The 18119-nt window shown below is 52.5% G+C and overlaps 2 protein-coding genes across 2 annotated transcripts in view; both read left to right on the top strand.

Annotated features, from left to right (window-relative positions):
• FBXO42 (F-box protein 42) overlaps window positions 1-15494 on the top strand; it is a 36043-nt gene extending 20549 nt beyond the window's left edge. Inside the window, exons 4-10 of the mRNA XM_009895384.1 lie at window positions 10754-10907; window positions 11962-12072; window positions 12350-12446; window positions 13510-13566; window positions 14035-14151; window positions 14306-15020; window positions 15103-15494. Of these exons, the coding sequence (XP_009893686.1) occupies window positions 10754-10907; window positions 11962-12072; window positions 12350-12446; window positions 13510-13566; window positions 14035-14151; window positions 14306-15020; window positions 15103-15494 (1643 nt within the window). The remainder of the gene's footprint in view (window positions 1-10753; window positions 10908-11961; window positions 12073-12349; window positions 12447-13509; window positions 13567-14034; window positions 14152-14305; window positions 15021-15102) is intronic.
• A 2489-nt stretch (window positions 15495-17983) lies between these two features.
• Window positions 17984-18119, top strand: part of EPHA2 (EPH receptor A2) — a 19998-nt gene continuing 19862 nt past the window's right edge. The window contains 1 exon segment of the mRNA XM_009895390.1: window positions 17984-17989. Coding sequence (XP_009893692.1) covers window positions 17984-17989 — 6 coding nt within the window.

The raw sequence follows: 18119 nt of genomic DNA, 5'->3' as shown, positions 1-18119 counted from the left end.
GGAAAGGGAGGGGGCCTGCCGCTACCAGGGTGAAAAATACACCTGCGCCTCCTGTTCTTGAGCACTGCGTCTGAAAAACCCATCTCGCTGCGTGGCTTTCTCCATTCCTCCCTCCCCCTGCCCGGCCGCAGCCTGCCCCGTGCTCCAGCTGGCACCGAGTAAGTTATCCTTATCAATGCGCCCGAGCCGGGTTCCTGTAGCATTTCCAAATCTGCAGAGGTCATTAAGTCACTCCGTAACTTCGTTCCCGTCTTACAGCTTGAGGGTGGGGGGCAGAGTCTGTTCGGCAATTTAAATAAGGAGCGACCCGGTCCTCACCTTGTCCGCAGGGACACCGGGGTGCTGCTGCCGTCGCCTCTCCGGCATGGCAGGAATGTGGCGTCAGGGGCGGGCAGGAATTGCTTTGAAGAAGCCACCCCGCCCGCGCACCGCGGTGGGGACGGGCCCAGGAGTGGAGGCCGGCGGCGGCAGAGGCAGCTCACATCGCCGGCGATGCCTCTGCCCGAGGGAGTGCTTGTGATGGGGATGAGCTCGTGGCTGATCCCGCTCGTGGTGTCGGGCGAGTCGGCTCTGCTGGAGCCATGTGGTATGGGACAAAATGGCTCTGTCCGCTTCCTTTTGGTGGGTCGATGCTGCTCTGTGTGTCCTCCAGTGGCCTTCCCTGCCAGGGGACAGCTAAACGAGCGGTCACGGTGATGCTGAGACTTGGTAGAGGTGGTTTTATATCCGCAAGCCAAAGCAAGTGGTGGTTTCTCTCTCCCGTTTCCCACTCTCGGCGCGTCGCAGTAACTGGAAGTTCAGCAAATTTTTATCTTCGGATGAAACTCGGGGTGGAAAACCAGTCCCTGCTTTGGGAAATTCACTCCTCGGGGCGATGGCTGCCCTGCTGTCGTCAGCAGGTCAGCGAGGCATGTCTCTCTGACTGGGGCGCTTCCACAGGGAAAGATGCTTTACCCCTTGGATGCCCTCCTGTCCTGCCTCGGACAGCTTGGCCTGACGTGGTGGGAATATGTCGTGGGGGGAATATGGAGGGGAAAATGCAACAGAGGAGTGGCTTGAAGGGAAATGGATGTTTAAGTGATGACTCTTGATCAGAGAGTGGAGCGATAGGATGAGGGGGAACAGTTTGACACTGAAAGAGGGGAGATTGAGATGAGATATGAGGAAGAAATTCTTCCCTGTGAGGTCAGGTTGCTCCGAGAAGCGGTGGCTGCCCCATCCCTGGAGGTGTTCAAGGCCAGGTTGGACGGGGCTTGGAGCAACCTGGGCTGGTGGGAGGTGGCCCTGCCCGGGGCAGGGGTTGGGACTAGGTGGTCTTTAAGGTCCCTTCCAACCTAAACCATTCCATGATTCTATGATCTGGTTTTCCTCTTGCCTCGGTACAGGTCCAGGGTCTTGCGGTTCTCTCTTAGGCAAGGGAAGAGCTGAGCATCTGCATGTTGGCGCAGAAATGGAGTCGGGCAGGAGGAGATCCCATGCCTCTGCTCATCCTTGAGCCCATGGGTTTGTTTTAGTCTGTAGCATTCTGGATCTCTTTCATTGAGATCTCTGATACGGAAGGCTTGGGGCTTCGTGTAGGCTGCGATCATGACATGTTCTTTCCCTTCCCCGTTGCACTCCACAGCTCGCTGGCTCTCACCGCGTCTTGCTCGGGTTCGAAAGGAGACACCCAGCTGGTCAAAGAGCTGCCAGGAGGTTTTTGGGAGTGCTTGCTCGCATGGGAGCCGACAACCTTGCCATGGTAAAACCAGCAACCCTGCGCATCTAACAGAGCAAGAGACAGGATAAGGAATGGTTGTGGTGATGCTGTTGTCTCCTGGATGATGAGAGGGAGAGGCATTAATTTGGGATTTTAAATCTGCCCGTATGACATTCATCTCTCTAGCTATTTTCTCGTGTCTCTCTGCATGGAGCAGCCCTTCTTAAGATGCTATTGGCATGGATCGAGCAGAAGGGCATGAAAAACAGCCTGTTGCTTTAAACTTGTCGAATTTAGATTCTCAGAGAGAAGCTCCCTGGCTGCAGATCCCTCCAGAGATTACCGGAGGAATTTTTCCCACTATTGCCTTTATCGGCCTCCGGGACGGATACGGAGAATTTTTAGCCTGAATCCCCGTTTGCGACGCACAAAGGTAGCCTCCAGCAGGGACGGGGCGACTGGCTGGCGAGGGCTGGCTGATGCACGCCGCTTCTCAGCATCGCGGGTAGTACGCGCTCATTTTAAACATGACCCCGGGCCATCTGAAAATACTGCTGACAAACGTGCTATACCAAAATTGGGGAAAACTATTTGCAGCCCTGTTGGTAAATAAGAAGTCTGAGATTTGCAAAAATAGGTTCCTGGGGTTGAGAGTCCTTATATAGACAAGTAAGTAGTGGTGTCTCGATGGTGCTGAGCATCCGGTAGCTCTTGATGAGTTTGGGAACTTCTGATGGTCTCGCCCATCTGGATATGGGTACCTGCTGTTGAAATGATGTGTAGAAAGCTCTCTCCTGCGGTCCTCCTTCCTGCGCCTCACAAAACCGGCGCTTGGAGTTTGCTTTTTAACGGTCTCAAAGTGCAAATCTGTAACCTCTTAAACCGGTACTTCCCTTAGCAGAAGTTAGGGTTGATTTTGCACGAGCTTTTGCGTTTTTTTTTTTTTACTGTGAGGATTTTTTTCCTTTCAGGGGTCTGACTTTTGATTTTCCTGATGTTTGATTCCACAGCCCTGCAGAGAATTTAATGTCTTGCAGATATCTGCTTGTCCGAGTTTGGCTGACTGGAGCCTAAGGTATTTGCAAGCTGTCGGGAGGCTGTGAGAGCCGCCAAGGCATCTGTGAAACCTTCTATTTTATTTCCTTTTCAGGAAAGAAGGCTTAAAAATACGCAAACGGGCGCCCCGGCCACACATACTGGTTGTTTACATTGGTGTTGTCTCAGATATAATTAATGCGTTGCACCAGAGAGGAAGCTGATAGCCTGAACCGGCTCCTGCCTGAGGCTGATGCCGTCATCCCGGACGCCGCCCTGAGCGAGAGGCGCAGGAGGTACCGAGGTGTGATGGAGGTTTTTCTGACCACGGGCACCCCCGGGCATTTTATATCTTGTTCTTTCTTTTCTCAAGTCTGTTACCTGCCGAGGAGGGAAGGCTTCGTACCTTCGCCTTCGGGGGCAGCTCCATTTTTAGGGTCGATGAAGTAAAACCCCGCTATCCCATGGCTTAGAAAAGTCTCGTCAGCTGGGAAGGAGCTTCCAGGAGCCTTGGGAAAGGTCCTGCTGGGAGGCTTCGGGCAGGCTGTGCTGACACCTATCGGCAAGAGCTCCTTCCAAGACCTCCCAGCCAGCGGGCACGCATCCTGACTGGAGGTTTTCCTTCTTTAAGCTAATGCTGTCGTGCCTTTGCCTTAAGGACCCTCTCCACCGAGATTACATATGTAACGCTCAAGATTGAATACGCAATATTCATTTTACAGGATCTACCCTAGCCGGCGTGACGTGCTTTCAGGCTGCGAGCACTTAAAGAGTCTTTGATTTTTATTTTTTTTTTATATCTTTCCTGAAAGCATCTGCTGTAAAATCTCCTTAAAGCTGGTAGGCAGGCGGAGTGACGAAGCACTGGCTCATGCTTGTCTGCAGTCCAAAAGGTGAATATTTATTCCCGACATGAAATATTTAGCGAGTTTGGCATTAAGCGCTTGATTTACGGGAACGAAGGAGAAAAGCGCGCTCCTTGCGTGAAGGAAGGGTAGCGGAGGAACCGATGGCTTGAAAATGAAAATCAGGGGGAAGACGGCAAGTGAGGGAAGAGCTGGTTAAAAGGGAGATGTAAAGAGCTGGACTGAAGATCCCTTTGGGTGTTGTACTGGCGTTTTTCAGTAGGTAGGTGTTGGGTTTTCAGTAAGTAGCTGCGTTTTCCTTGCAGCAAACTTTGTGACCAGCATAGTCCCGCTCTTACCAACGCTGAGCTTTTTGCGCTTTAGTCGAGTAAACTTTTCTGGCTGTGCCCACAGGATGCTCTTGAAGGGTTTTTTAGCCCTGTGGTGGCTGTAACCTCACCAAATTACACAGCAGCCGTTTCCTGAAACGCCAGTAATTTGGGGGTTCTCTGTCTGAAATGCCTCCGCTGCCTTCCCTCGTGCTGTGGCAAACAAAACGGGAGCGTGACTTGAGCGAAAAGTGCGGAGCTCAGCAGAGCCGGGGCACGCTCCTCTGCGAACCCGCACATACCTCCGTCCCTTCCCTACAATTAGCCGGTTATTATGGCGTTGTGTAGTCTGATACAGCAATTTCCATCCCTCCGTTTGCCTCCTGGAGGGAAGACAAGTCGCGGGAGCTGATCAACCCTTTCTCTCCAAGCGTTGAGCTCTTTAATTAAGCGGCGGAGCAGTTTTGTGTAGGATGTCAGACTGTTACTCAAATCACTTGAAAGTCTGCAGGGTATCACTCAAGCGTTTTTTTTGGGGGGGGAGGAAAAAAACAAGTATTAAAGCAGGGAGAGGTGGATCGCTGGCTGGCGTTTTGTTTCCACCCACCTAGAGGGAAAAGCAGCTTTTGCAACAGCGGCACCCTTTACCGCAGGGCCAAATTTGCATTTCCCAAAAACCCAGTGAGATGATTGCGAAGGGGAATACGGGGTGACCTCACCGCGAGGGAGTACTCAGCACCTTGGAGTGATGCTGCTGGTGAGAAACGCTCGGGATGGACTTTAATAAAACCTCTCCTGTAGCATCGAGGTGCGTGAATCGCAGTGATCCTCCATCCTCGTTTGCAGCTATTAAGAGAATAAGGGGGCAAAGCCCCGGGAGGGGTTCTGGCACTCTTATCTCGTAGCTGTTTGCTCAACTTGCTGCATAAGGACATTTTTGCCGAGCATTAGCACAGAGTGACTCAGTAATCCTGTTGCACAGGGTTCAGAGGGCACTGCCTCTCCTTTTCAACAGCTTTATCGGGCTCCGAGTTGCAGCATGTAAGAATTTCCTGGGTTTAAAAAAAAAAAAATAAAATAAATAAAACGACTGTGACATTGCAAAAGCTTAGAGGTGACTTATCCTCCCCCGCAGGGATTTCTGCCTCCGCCTTGTAAAGATTGCAAGGAACCAGACCTTTGGTTCGACGCCGTGGGTTTGACTGGGCTTGCACCGTAAGCCTGTGTCGTTGCAGGGTGGCAATTCGACGCTGAGAGCGCGGTGGAAACTTGTTCCGTGTGGAAAACATCAGGGGGGGCTGCTGTGGGTTTGGTTACGTACCCCCCTAACTTGCAAAAAAAAAACCCAAAACACCAACCTCTGCAATGGTGCACGGATATTTTCCTGCACTACCTGAGAGGTATTCTGCAGGCAGCAGATGTATGCGCCCGCAAAGGTTTTATCTCCCTGTTGGGGAGACACGTCTTGTCCAGTTTTTCTTTTTTTCTCTTGCAAAGCTGAATTCCTGTCTGCTTCCGAGCAAGGAAATTATATTTATTTTTTTTTTTTTTTTGAGCCAGATTTGAGGGAACACTAAATCTTCTGTGGCTTTGGTAAGGGAAGATGATATTTGCCTGGCTCTTAAAAGCTTTAAAGTTTAGGCAGACCCGGTCAAAGCCAGTCTTGAAAATGTTGGTAATCCCAATGCCCTGTTTTGAACATCTCGGAGATAAAAACAGGTGAATGTCGGATGCTGGATCCGAGGCAGTGGACCAGCCAGTCCTAAATGTTGGGGTTTGACTTAGGGAAAGTTTTACGTCCCCCGGAGCCATCCACATTTTTCAGAGGAGCTTTCCTTTGGCGTCTCCCAAATCCGATGCTAATGCTGGGATTGCCGGGATGCGCATCCTCTGCCGATCGCGTTGTGTTCTGGCCTCTGGACCGCTGCTCTCCCTGGCTTGTTGTTTTTCCCCTTGTGAAACCCCATGAGCTGCTGGCAGGGGAAAAGCTTTCAGGCAGATCTGCAGACTGCTGCGGAAAAATCCCGGCTGGCCTGCAGAGCAGAGGGATTTATTATTTTTTCCTTCTCTGGGTTCCCTTCCCATCGAAGGGGGAAAATTTGGGGATTTCACGCTCTTGTGGAAGTTTGGGATGGACTTTTGCGTGATGGAGTGTAGTGGAGGTAATCCCTCGGCTGGGGTAGGTGGTGGTGCTGGGCTGGATGAGCTTTGATTTGATGTGATTTGACATCTTTAAATCTCTGACAGCCTAAAATCCGGGCTCGTAAATCCGGACTGAGCGTCAGTACTCGGCTGCTGCCGGTCAGTCGGAGGCGACACAGGAGGTTTCCCCCTCTGCCAAGCCGTCGAGGAGAACACGAGCTCTCCACATTGCAGGCAGCTCCCCGCGAGAGGTACACGGTTTAAACCGGCCACGGGAGAGCCGATTCCTCCTGCGAGGAAAGGTCTGAGACGGGGCTGCTGTAAATCCAGAGCGCAGTAGGTCTGTGCTGTGCCTTTAGCCTCATTTCTGCTGTGACATCCAACATGGGTCAATTGTTTTTTTTCCCCCTTCTTAAAAAGAATTTGCTTTTTACCACTTCTCTTTGAGTCTCCCTCAGCCACACAGTCTCCTCGGGGTGAAATCCTACAAAACAACTTCTTCTTCTGCAGGTGGGCTATACTGAAACGCTCCGACTTTGCAGAGGTGCAAACCACCAGCGCTGGTCACCAGCAAATGATGTTTTTCGTACCTGACTCTGCAGGTTCAGCATCTCCCTCTGGCTTTTTCTTTGGGATTATAATGTGCTCCGCTGATAATGTACCCACCAAATTAAGCGTGTCCTTGTGATGGCACATAATTTGTTGAACAAATATAATTTGTTGGCAGGGAGAGGCCGGCTTTGGCAGGCAGCGGCCGTGTTTCCAGTGTGGTTTGAGCCACGACGGAGCAGGACCATCACCTTGCCTCTTTTTTTTTCTTTGCTGGTGCAGGTAGTGGCTGTTAGCCCCGAGCCCTTCCCCGGGATGGTTTCCTACGCCTTTGGTGTGCAGATTGCGGGCGGCTTTTGAACCTCGGGAGCTTGGCTGCCTTTGCGCATCGAAATCCACTGGCTGCTGGACGAGCTCGCTTTCATTTCTCGGCTTTGAAATTGGAAACGCGGCTGTGGGCCTGGTTTTGTTTATCCTGGCTTTTCACGTAAATCGAATCAACCGGCCATGACTCCGATCAGCTCACTGGAGTCGTGGGGAGAACAGCATCGTCTATAGCCGGAGCTAGGGTGGCTTGAAAAACCCATCAGATCCGGCAATAACGGCCCCCGGTTATTCTTAGTACCTCTCGTCTCATCTATCTCCAGCAAGCTTAGTCTGCTGTAATAAAATTCCCCGAGATGTATCCCCTTGATACAACCCCAGAACTCTCTCCATATCTTAACCTTCCCCCCCGCAAGCCGGTACGAACCCTTGGCTCCGCTCCAGCGCGTCTCTCTTACGATATTGCCCCAAACGATATCGATCTGAACCGACCCTTTCATCTGGGTAATCCCATCGAATCGGGCACCGCCTGACTCCTTTCCCCCCACCACCACCACCGCCACCTTCGTTTTTATTTCTAGCTCCCCTTGATAGTCGTTTTTAGAGTCGTTGGGTGAAAGGCTGGTCTGGAAATTCGTGTTAGACGTGCCCTTACGGCCGGGCTTTTCTTTTGTGGCCGCCGATCTCTGCGCGTGCTGCTCCCGTTGCATTAGAGGGCTGAATAAACGGGCTTTAAAAAAATGCTTATAAGGACAGATCCTAAATAGATAGCATCCAGAGCTTGTGTCGGGAGCGATCAGAGGCTGGCATTTCTCTTCCAAACATCCATGGAAGCCGGAGATCTTTGTTTGTTTGTTTTTTTGAAAAGTATGTATCTGCTGTGCGAGCCAGGAAAATCCATCAACTGGAAAAAAAAAAAATAGCTCGGACCAGCTTTAAGCTGCTCATCCTGACTGAATAAACAGCGTCAGCTGTAAAGAGATGTTGCCTTCTATGTTTAGGGGTAGTTAATTGTGCTACACCCTCTGCGCGCTTGAATTTTTATCCCCGAGGAAAGATAATCTGGTACCGGGCTGGATGGTGTTATCAGGGTGTGGAGCTTAGAAACCCAGCCGGGAAGAGTCCTCTCTGCGCTCTCCCTCAGCCCTGACCAAGGCAGCACTTGAAACCAGTGCAGTTGGCTAACGATGTTCTTCTGCCAGCTCTTCAGCCCGGTGGCGAGGAACAGAAGCCGTTTCGTTAGCAAAAACGTAACCCTGGAGAGGAAGGAGCCCTCCCAAGTCAAGTATGTTCCTGCAAGCCTTTGAAACGCCGCTCTGGGAGCTCGGACTGTGCGCAGGTCGTTACGGGGCCCCACGTAATTGAGCCGTGTCCCTTTGATGTCCCTGCTGCCTTCCTCCCTTCGCTCCTCCGCATACTTGAGACCTGAAGTCACAAAGGCTGCCGGTCGCCTTCCCCCTTCGCCTGGGCAGGGCAGGCGTTGCTCTGCCTCCCTCGAGATGCTCCTGACCTTCCCGGGGACGGTGGTGACAGCACCCGGCAGCTCTCCTCTGCTGTAGAGATAAGTGCTATTAATTCTCCAGGTTTCAGCCGCTCTTTGCCCTGCCTATTTCTGCTCAAACACAACATTGCTGAAGCCCTCTCCGGTAGGACGAGCTTGGGGTGCGTCTCGCGCATCCGTAGATATCCCGACTGTCTGGTTGGAAGAGGCTCTGAGAAGCCAACTCTTACTTTGACTTGTAAAATTCAGATTTTGATTATTTTTTTTTTTTTCCCCTGCATTGCAGAATGAAACTCCGCTCATTTACACCTGTACAACGTCCAATAACAGGCAAAGCTTCCTGAAAAACCAGGGCTAGCCTTTGCCCTGGGCTGTTTACACGTTGTTGACTCATTTGGGAACCGTCTCGGTGTCTGAGGCTGGGGTTGACCTTCAGGTTACAGCAGGAGGAGGGTGGCTTTTCTCACCCTGCGCCGTCCCAGGCCTTCCCGAGCAAAGTACCCATCTGTTTCTCCATCCTGGGATGACTAGTTTTAACCTTTTTGGTTTAAAAATAACCCAATTTAAACCCAGCACCTTTCACCCCGTGCTGCCTCGTGGCATCCTCCATGGAGAAGCCCAACCAGCCCGTTCTCTGCAAGTCGGGTCGAAACGTTTCTAGCAGTCTAGTTTGCGATGCTGAGCTCGGGAAAGCAACTTTACGCTCCGCCGGGGAAATATTTAGGCTGGAAACCTGCTGGTGTGAATTAATGAATTGCACACAGCCACAGAATGAGCCAGGAAAACTGGAATTTGGGAACAAAGAGTAACCAAATGTGACCCTCTTCTGGCACTCTCGTCTTTAAGGAGACCTTGGGTATAGCTCTGGCCACACTATAGGTGTTCCCCAGCACAAAAAATTGCTTCCTGCGTGACTTTAATCCCTTTCTCCCCATACCTGTATACCTGAGAGCAGCAGCAAAATGTATCTTTTATTTTTTTTTCCCTGGGGAAAGGCTCAGGGACCCTGTGGCCATCTCCTCTGCGGCTGGCTGGGGGTTGCTTTTTTGGCAACCTCTTCCCACCCACCACCTGGAACCCATCGCAATCGAATTGCTTTTCTCAGCTGCAACATCTTAAAATAGCAGCTCTGGTTTCTTTTAAAAATAGTCTGGGTTCTGCATGTCATTACCTGCTAAAAATGTTTCTCAAAAATCCTATTAGGACATCGGAGGAGAGAGGTCGGTTTGGTGTACCGGCCGTTTTGGAGAGGGTGATGGTGCTTCTGCGGCCACGTGCGCAGCCGTTGCCCTTGAGCTGCCCCCGGTTCCCGCGGCTGGGCACGCACATCCATTTTCTTTCGGGTGATGTCTTAATGATTATTTTGAAAGTGTGACTGCAGAGGTGGAGGAATCTGCCCGGTGCTGGTGACAGCCGTGGGAAGGAGGATGCTCGGACGCGTCAGCCCTGGCTTTAGCTTTTCCTGGGAAGCAATTCAGCACCTAACGCATCCGCGAGGTAGCGGCACAGCGCTGGCAGGCGCTGGGGTCGTAACAGAGCAGCCGTAGGTTGAGAGGCGAGCTTGGCGCTTCGCTGTGCTGCTGGAAAACCTTCGGCGTGCACAGCATTTTCTGAGTGCAGCAAATCGCGACGGCACCGAGCCCAAGAGATCACCTCGTCTTGCTTGCCCAGGTCCTACCCAGGAGGTCCCCGGCCCCTGCGGAGCCTTTCGAACCTCTAACAAGCCAAGCAAAAAGCCTCTTAAATTTTTAGAGGAGCGCTTCATTCCGCAGATTCGAAGAGTGACTGTTAATTCACGCAGCAAAGCATTTAGGGTTTAATCGTGCCACTTCGCAAAAAAAATGGGTTTGGTGCGTGAGTACCCAAGCGATCTACCACGAGCGACGCCGGATGCGTTAGAATTGGTATGCGTTCTCCCTCCTTCCTTGGGGAGAAGTTACTAGGTATTTGGAAGTAATTATTGCTTTTATTCAGCGCTAAAGCAATAATTTCAAGGGATACATTAGAAAGCTAGCAATTTCCTGCCAGTGAGTGACAGATGTTTTGCCATACATGAGATGTGCTTTCGGGCTCCTACTAATTACGATGACACAAATTGGCAGTCGCTTTTCTTCCCAGGCTCCCGACTCGAATTTTGCCTTCTTTTCTGCTATTTTATTATTTCTTTTTTTTTTTTGTTGTTTTTTTTTTTTTTTTTTTTTTTTTTTTTTTTTTTTTTTTTTCAAAGGTGGACTCTCCGTGTTGTCGCACTTTGGTAAAACTGATGCGGAGTTCGGCGGCTGTGTCCGAGCGTGGTTTCCTAACCTTCCCCTTCTCTGTCCCTGCCCAGGTTCGTACCCCTCGCCCAAGGCTGGCGCCACGCTGGTGGTCTACAAGGACTTGCTTGTGCTCTTCGGTGGGTGGACGCGGCCGAGCCCTTACCCTCTGCACCAGCCAGAGAGGTTCTTCGATGAAATCCATACATACTCACCCTCCAAAAACTGGTAAGAGCACATCTGGATACGAAGCCCAGGCTTTGATCCTGGAAAAATGTGTCTGTAATGCAGCTGGAGGAATGCCAGAGGGTGTCTCTCCGAGCCCGCCTGGGAAGCTCTGCACGGTCCTGCTTTCCTCGGTGTGTGTAATCCTGGTGTGTCTGTGATGCTCTTACTGAAACAACAAAAAAAAAAATCCCCAAAAACACAGGAGCACAGGGGAGATGTGGGTTCCGGCAGTGCTGTCGGGCACCTCTTGGGTGGTGGTTGCTTCCATACAGCTCTCAACTCGTACCTAAAATATGCCAGACTCCCTGAGCGTTCCCATCCAGCCAGGTGGAAAATCTGGATGTGAATCTTCTAAATGCGTAATTGATTTGGCCGTGAGCAGTGAGGTCTTTCTGAGGAAAGGAGGAGATAAAGCCTTAAATCCTGGAGGTCTTGCTTTTAGCGATGGTCCAAAACTCAAAGCTCCTGTGGCCCTCCAAGGGAGACACAATAAATCGGGTGTCTGCACCGCTTAAGTGAGCTCTTTGCCTTTAAAGCTCCTGGGCTGTTAATAAAGTATCCAGCAGTGACCGCGGAGGTGGCAGGAATTTTCCTTTCTGCTTTAAAACACCGTTCAGCTGGTTTTTAGACCAGGCTTTCTCACTGATGCTTGTGTGTGAGAAAGGAGCGAATGCTGTGTCAAAGCGGCGCTGGTTCCTGCTCCTCTTTCATTGAGAACTTTTCATCATCAAAAGTGTCAATTAGCCAATGCACTTTTGGGCAGTGTCGTTAGAATGCTGTAATTAAACCGCGTTGGAAATAATTCAGGGCGAACTTAATTGAAAGGGGCGATATTTCCAACTTGGCCTTGTGACTTTGTCATGCTTTAAAAATGTTTAGCGCGTTAGTATTTCTAATTAGTTTCATTATTATTTGGATCTTTGGAGGTTTTCCCTGAGGTTTTCCTCTGTAAAATGTTCTTGAGGACTTTGCCATCCCCTGGGATTTCTCGTTTTGCCATTCATCCAGCGCTTTCCTTTCCGACCCGATAGTGAATGTCTTTCTCTTCCCCCAGGTGGAACTGCATCGTGACCACCCATGGCCCCCCTCCCATGGCAGGACACTCCTCCTGTGTCATCGAAGACAAAATGATAGTCTTTGGGGGTTCGCTAGGATCTCGGCAAATGTAAGTCTGGGGTGAGGGTGTCTGACAAGCGCTCCTGCGAGCAGGGAGTGTGTTGTGGTGGTCCTGGAGTAGCTCATAGCCTTTCGGAAGGAAATCTCTACAGGCTTTGGGAGTCCGTGGGCTGCCTTAGTGCACATTTCGCATCTTGTGTTGAATCCCCTCGAGGCTCCGGCCCGCGGAGAATCCAATTCTGCCATAAAACTCTGCCCTGAACCCATATTTCAAGTGCCCAGAGAGCCTGGTTGTATCGTCACCGCTTCTTCTCTCGTCCTTGCAGGAGCAACGACGTTTGGGTGCTGGATCTCGAGCAGTGGGCTTGGTCCAAGCCCAACATCTCCGGGCCCAGCCCTCACCCACGAGGTGGCCAGTCCCAGGTGAGCTCTCCTTCACTTCACTAGCTCAGCTCCCCAGCACCGACACAAGCTGCCAAAGATAAACCAGACACGGCTTCATTTCCAGCTTCCAGGCAGCTCTCAGCGGGTCGCCTGTAAGCTAGCGCCCGATTTCCAAGTTATCTTTGCAGCCTCTGCCCAACGGGCCCTTGTTTTCTCCAGCCATCTGTTCTGTGAGGGTGCACTTTTAATCTCCCTGACGCTCAGGCAGGTACCGTGCCGTGTCCTGCACGTGACTCAGAACTCTAATGAGCATTTCTAGAAAACAAATTGCTGTTTTCTCCCGGCGATCGTTCCCCGTGGCATTTAAGATCAGTGAAGTGTTATCACAAGTTGGTTTAGCTCGGGGCCCTTTTGATTGCTCCGCTCTCCTGATTCTCGGTTCGAGCGACTCTGCGTTGTGCCTGCTCAAAGCACGGGTCTGGCAGCGCCTGTTTTATTGCCCGCCCAGGGCAGGGAGCTCGTAGGAGTCACTGGCTCAATGTAGGTGTCTCCATCGCAGCTGGCATCCCTGCCTTCCCTTTATGGTGCCCGGTGGTTCCCAGTGCGCGGTTCATCTCAGCAGAGCAACCAGAAGAGATAAGATGGATCGTGCTTGAAAGTTCCTTTCTCTCCCTCCACTGGAAAACAAGATTAAGGGACTACCTCACCCACCACCAGCATCTAACAAGTATTGCTGCAAGCACGTGCCCTCCCAGACAATCCTTCCACCTTCTCCTTTATTTGAAGAGGGGTGTTGAGTCCCTTGCTGGTTGGCTCGGCTTCAGGAAGGGTAATTGCCCTCCTCTGTAAGAGGAACTGGTTTGCGAGCCGTTTGGGACAAGGCAGCGGGGTGAACCCTGCATCCCGCTTTGCCTCAGGCCCAGCAAAACCGGCTCTCCATCCCAACTCCGCTCCTCATCCCAGGGCGGACAAAATTCGGCAGCGTCTGCGCGGCTGAGAAGCCATAACCTGGCTCTGCCTGCACTTGGAGGCCTTGCCGAAAGCGCCGGGGACTGCTTTGCGTCCTTCTCGGTCTGAAACGCTCTTCTTTTTTCCCTTCCAGATCGTAATAGACAACGAAACCATTTTAATCCTGGGTGGCTGTGGTGGTCCCAATGCAGTAAGTATCCTGGGGGCAGCATGGGCGCGAACTGGACGTGTCTCGCCGTAGTTGGATGCTGAACTGGGGAGAGGGAGTACTCTGCACGTTACCCAGGTGGCATTTTATCCTGCAGATCTGGGCACCCACGCAGTAGATAATCCAAAGAAGCTGTCTAGCTATTGCTAGAGCTGCTTTAATTAATAAAAAAGCACCCCAGGCACTATCTGAGCTGCTCATGAAGTTAATTGAGCCTCGGAAGAACGAGCCCTGATCTTATATTGGGGTAGAAGACGGAGATGAAGGGATTTGTCCGTGGCCAGAGTAGGGTGTAGTCACTCCAGGGCGGTCAGGTCCTGATCTGGGTCACCGTTCCTCTGTCTGCAGCAGCAAAGCACCACTCCTCCCTCTGATGCGATGATCTCGGCAGCGAGCCAGGCTCCTAAATCTCAAACTGGGTTCCTAAATCTGTCACGCTTGTCTTCACAGCTCTTTAAAGACGCCTGGTTACTGCACATGCACGCCAACCCCTGGACGTGGCAGCCCCTCAAGGTGGAGAACGAAGACCACGGAGCCCCGGAGCTGTGGTGCCATCCTGCCTGCAGGGTACGGCCGCGGTGGGCTCTCTGCTCTCTCGTATACATCCCTTGATCTTTATTGCCTGCCCAGAATGCTCCATCCCCCTCTATTTTCCCCCCGATACAGCGCAAGGTGTCATCCTGCCGTTTGTGACCTCTTATCTCCCCTTCTCCTCTTCCAGGTGGGACAGTGCGTCGTGGTTTTTAGCCAAGCTCCCAGCGGGAGAGCCCCGCTGAGTCCCAGCTTGAACTCTCGCCCCTCTCCCATCAGCGCCACGCCGCCCGCCCTGGTCCCCGAAACGCGGGAATACCGCTCTCAATCTCCCGTCAGGAACACGGACGAAGCTCCCTGCGTCAACGGCCGCTGGGGCACTTTGCGACCCAGAGCGCAACGGCAAACCCCTTCGGGATCCCGGGAAGGCAGCCTCTCCCCGGCGAGAGGGGACAGTTCCCCTGTACTCAACGGTGGGAGTTTATCGCCCGGAGCCACGGCGGCCGGCGGTGCCTCCTTGGACAGCCCCGTGCAGCTCGTATCGCCCAGCACTCCTTCCGCGGCTGAAGGATACGACCTAAAAGTGGGGCTCGCCCTGGCACCGCGACGAGGATCACTGCCGGAGCAGAAAGACCTGCGTTTGGGATCCGTCGACTTGAGCTGGGAACAGAAACCGGCTTCCATCATCTGCCAGATGGACGGTGTGGAGGGCAGGACAGTCAGTGCGAGCGTGAGGAACCCCCCCGAGCAAACCAACGGCATCCACACGCCTCCCCACGTCCCCCCCTCCCTGCCGGGGGCTGTCTCTCCCGGCGCGCTGCGGAGGAGCTTGGAGGCCGTCAAAGCCCTCTCTTCCAAAGCCTCCTCGGCTTCTGCCGCCTTGAGCCCTCCGCTGGCTTCTTCCCCCGCTGGGGGGGAGCTGGGAGCCCGTCAAAGCCCTCTCCTCCAAAGCCTCCTCGGCTTCTGCCGCCTTGAGCCCTCCGCTGGCTTCTTCCCCGGGGTCTCCGAGTGCCGAGACGGGCTCGACAGCGCGTCCGGGCTCTACGCAAGGCGACGGCCATTCCTTACCTCCCATCGCCCGCCGCCTGGGCCACCACCCTCCCCAATCCCTCAACGTGGGGAAGCCTTTATACCAGAGCATGAACTGCAAACCCATGCAGATGTACGTGCTGGACATTAAAGACACCAAGGAAAAAGGACGAGTCAAATGGAAAGTGTTCAACAGCAGTTCGGTGGTGGGACCGCCCGAAACCAGTTTACACACGGTGGTGCAAGGCAGAGGGGAGTTAATCATATTCGGTGGCCTCATGGACAAGAAACAAAACGTGAAATACTATCCCAAAACAAATGCCTTGTACTTTGTGCGAGCGAAAAGATAATGCGGCCCGAGCCCTTCGCCGCCATCCACCTTCTCCCCTCCCTTTCCGCGGCTCTTCCCTCTCCTTTCCAAGCCCTTACTCTGTCACACAGGCGTTCAAACTGTGAATTAGGGAGCGAGAAACCAATAAAATCCCAAGAAAAACCTCCAGCGCTGCCCAGCCGGTTCCCGGTAAGAGCCCAGTTAAGCGAATCGTGTTTACAGGCGGGGAAGGACCCACGCCGCCGCGATCCAAGCCGAGGATTTTTGGGGGTGAGCAGGTAGGGAAATCTGCCATCCAGTATCCTCTTGAGGTTGGGTTTTATTTTCCGGGGGTTTGAGAGGCTTCGTGTCTCTCCAAAACTCCTCGTGGGACGTGAGTAAAAGGGGTTTTATACGAACAACCCAAATACCGGCAGGCGGGAGGCTCTCTGCTTGCCCGCGCTCGTTATTTCCGTGCTTTGACTCCCTAAGGAAAACAACAGCAATACCCCACCAGGAATGAATCTTCCAGCACTGCAAACTTTTGCTCGACACAAACACGATGCCTTTTTTTTTTTTTTTTTTTCCTGCCTCTCTCCGTCCTGTCCTCCCTACAGGACCGTAAGAAGGAAGAAAGAGACCTTTCTTTTTTTTTTATTTTTTTGCATCAAAATGCCAAAAATACTACAAATTAGCCGGGTGTTAGCGTCCCCCTCTCCCTGCCCTGTGCTGGATCAGCCCTGATCCCTCCTGATCCGCCAAAAAAAAAAACCCCAAACCATACCACTTACTCTCAAAATCCCATTATTTCCCCCAAACTGAGAAATTTGGCTGCCCGCTCCCTTCTAGACTTGAAGGTTTCGTTTCGCTCAACAGCCCAAACCCCGTTCAAGGCTGAACCAGCACCTCGTAGCCTGGGAACGGGGTTGTTTTTTGGGTTTTTTTCCAGCCTAAAAGGATGAATTTTGGTAAATTTGAGGGCGCGAGCAGCCTCGGCGGCAGTAACCGCGCCTCGTTTTTCCACGTGCCTCCTTCCGCAAAGATTCAAACAAATACAAATCCGAAGGGATTGAACCTGCGCGTCCTTCTGGGACAACTCTCCCTCCTTCCCTTGCTGGAGATGATGGGGGGGGGAAGGGGGGGCGGGAAAATTGAGTGGATTCTGCCAGGTTTTGGTCAACAACCTCCAGCACCTGAAAAAGAGGGAATCCTCCCCAAACCGGCAGTGCCGTGACGTGGCCCCTCTTTTACTCTCAATTTTTTGTTTCGGGGTTGTTTGAGGTGGGGTTCCCCCCCCCCCCCACTGAGCTTTTTGCCGGTCGGAGCCTTAAATCGCATCCCAGCCGCGGTGGGGATGGGGGAGGATTGGTTTTGGTTTGGTGGGGTTTTTTTTCCTTGGTCTGCACGGCGTTTCCACCTCTGTAAATAAATCCCTCGTTAAATCCAACCCTCTCCCGCTCCGATCCCAAACCCGGTCGATTTATCCTAAGGGAAGGCAACATCCAATTTTTAACCCCCGCCCCAAAACCTCAGGAGCACCTAAGGTGATCTACGAAATATTTTCTTCTCCCTTTTAAGCGTTTCGCTGCGGGGAGGGCGGTCGGGGCTTCGGCATCGATTCCCTCCTCCCCTTTGCATGTCTCTTGTCATTCACCCAAAAAAAAAAAGGTTTAAAAAAAAAGGGGGATGGACAGCGGATCGTTGGGTTGACGTCCCTCTCCTTGCAAGAGCATCCCTCGAGGGGCGTTTTCCCAGTTTTGACCTGGTCTCCCTCCTCAACCGGTCCCAAAATCCCCTCTTAAATGACCCCAAACCCGCCGGAGAGGCCGGGGCCATCCCTCCTCCATCCCCGTCGGTCGCGGAAAGGCATGTTCTGCACCGTTAATGATAAATTCATCCCAAATTTTCACACCCCGCCTTCCCCGTGAGCCGCTGGTGCTGTGAGCGAGGTGTGTCGTCCCATCCCGTCCCCGTCGTCGTCCCGGGCTCGGCCGAGCGTAGGAATGAAAAGCGATTTTCGGTGATATTTAAAATCTTGTTTACATTTTTTTTTTCTTTTTTTTTTTTTTTTTTTTTTTTTTTTTTGGGGGGGGGTGTTAATGGGTTCCCCCCTCCCCATCCCGATGAATTTTTAGCAGTTTAACAAATAAAAAGGAAAAGAAACAGATGGCTGGTCCTTTTGGGGAGGGGGGTTGGAGGGGTGGAAGTGCCACGGAGGGACACCACCACCCCCCCGGTGTGAGTTTGGGGGTGAACAGGGGCATTTGGGGTCTTACTGGGTAAATAAAGGGCAATATTTCTACCGGGGGATGTTAGAGCAATGGGGGGGGAAATGGGGGGCACGAGGTTTGGGGGAGGAACGGGAGGGTTCAGAGAAGGGGGAAGAGTGCTGGAAAGTGGGGAACCCAACACCTTCCATGGGGCTGGAAATCGGGGATGGGGGACTCCAGAGCCTGGCAGCGGTGCTAATTAGGGATGGGGACCCCAGAACCTGCTGAGGCTGGAGATTGGGGACCCCAAAGCCTTGCAATGTCGGTAATTAGGGATGGGGACCCGAAAACCTGTTGGGGCTGGAGACTGGGGACCCCAAAGCCTGTTGGGGCTGGAGATTGGGGACCCAAAAGCCTGTGGGGCTGGAAACTGGGGACCCCCAAAGCCTTGCCGT

This window comes from Charadrius vociferus, unplaced genomic scaffold (assembly GCF_000708025.1).
Source record: "Charadrius vociferus isolate BGI_N301 unplaced genomic scaffold, ASM70802v2 scaffold1091, whole genome shotgun sequence".
NCBI lineage: Eukaryota > Metazoa > Chordata > Aves > Charadriiformes > Charadriidae > Charadrius > Charadrius vociferus.
Note: the sequence above shows the minus strand (reverse complement) of the source record. Positions and strands in the feature narration are given on the sequence as shown.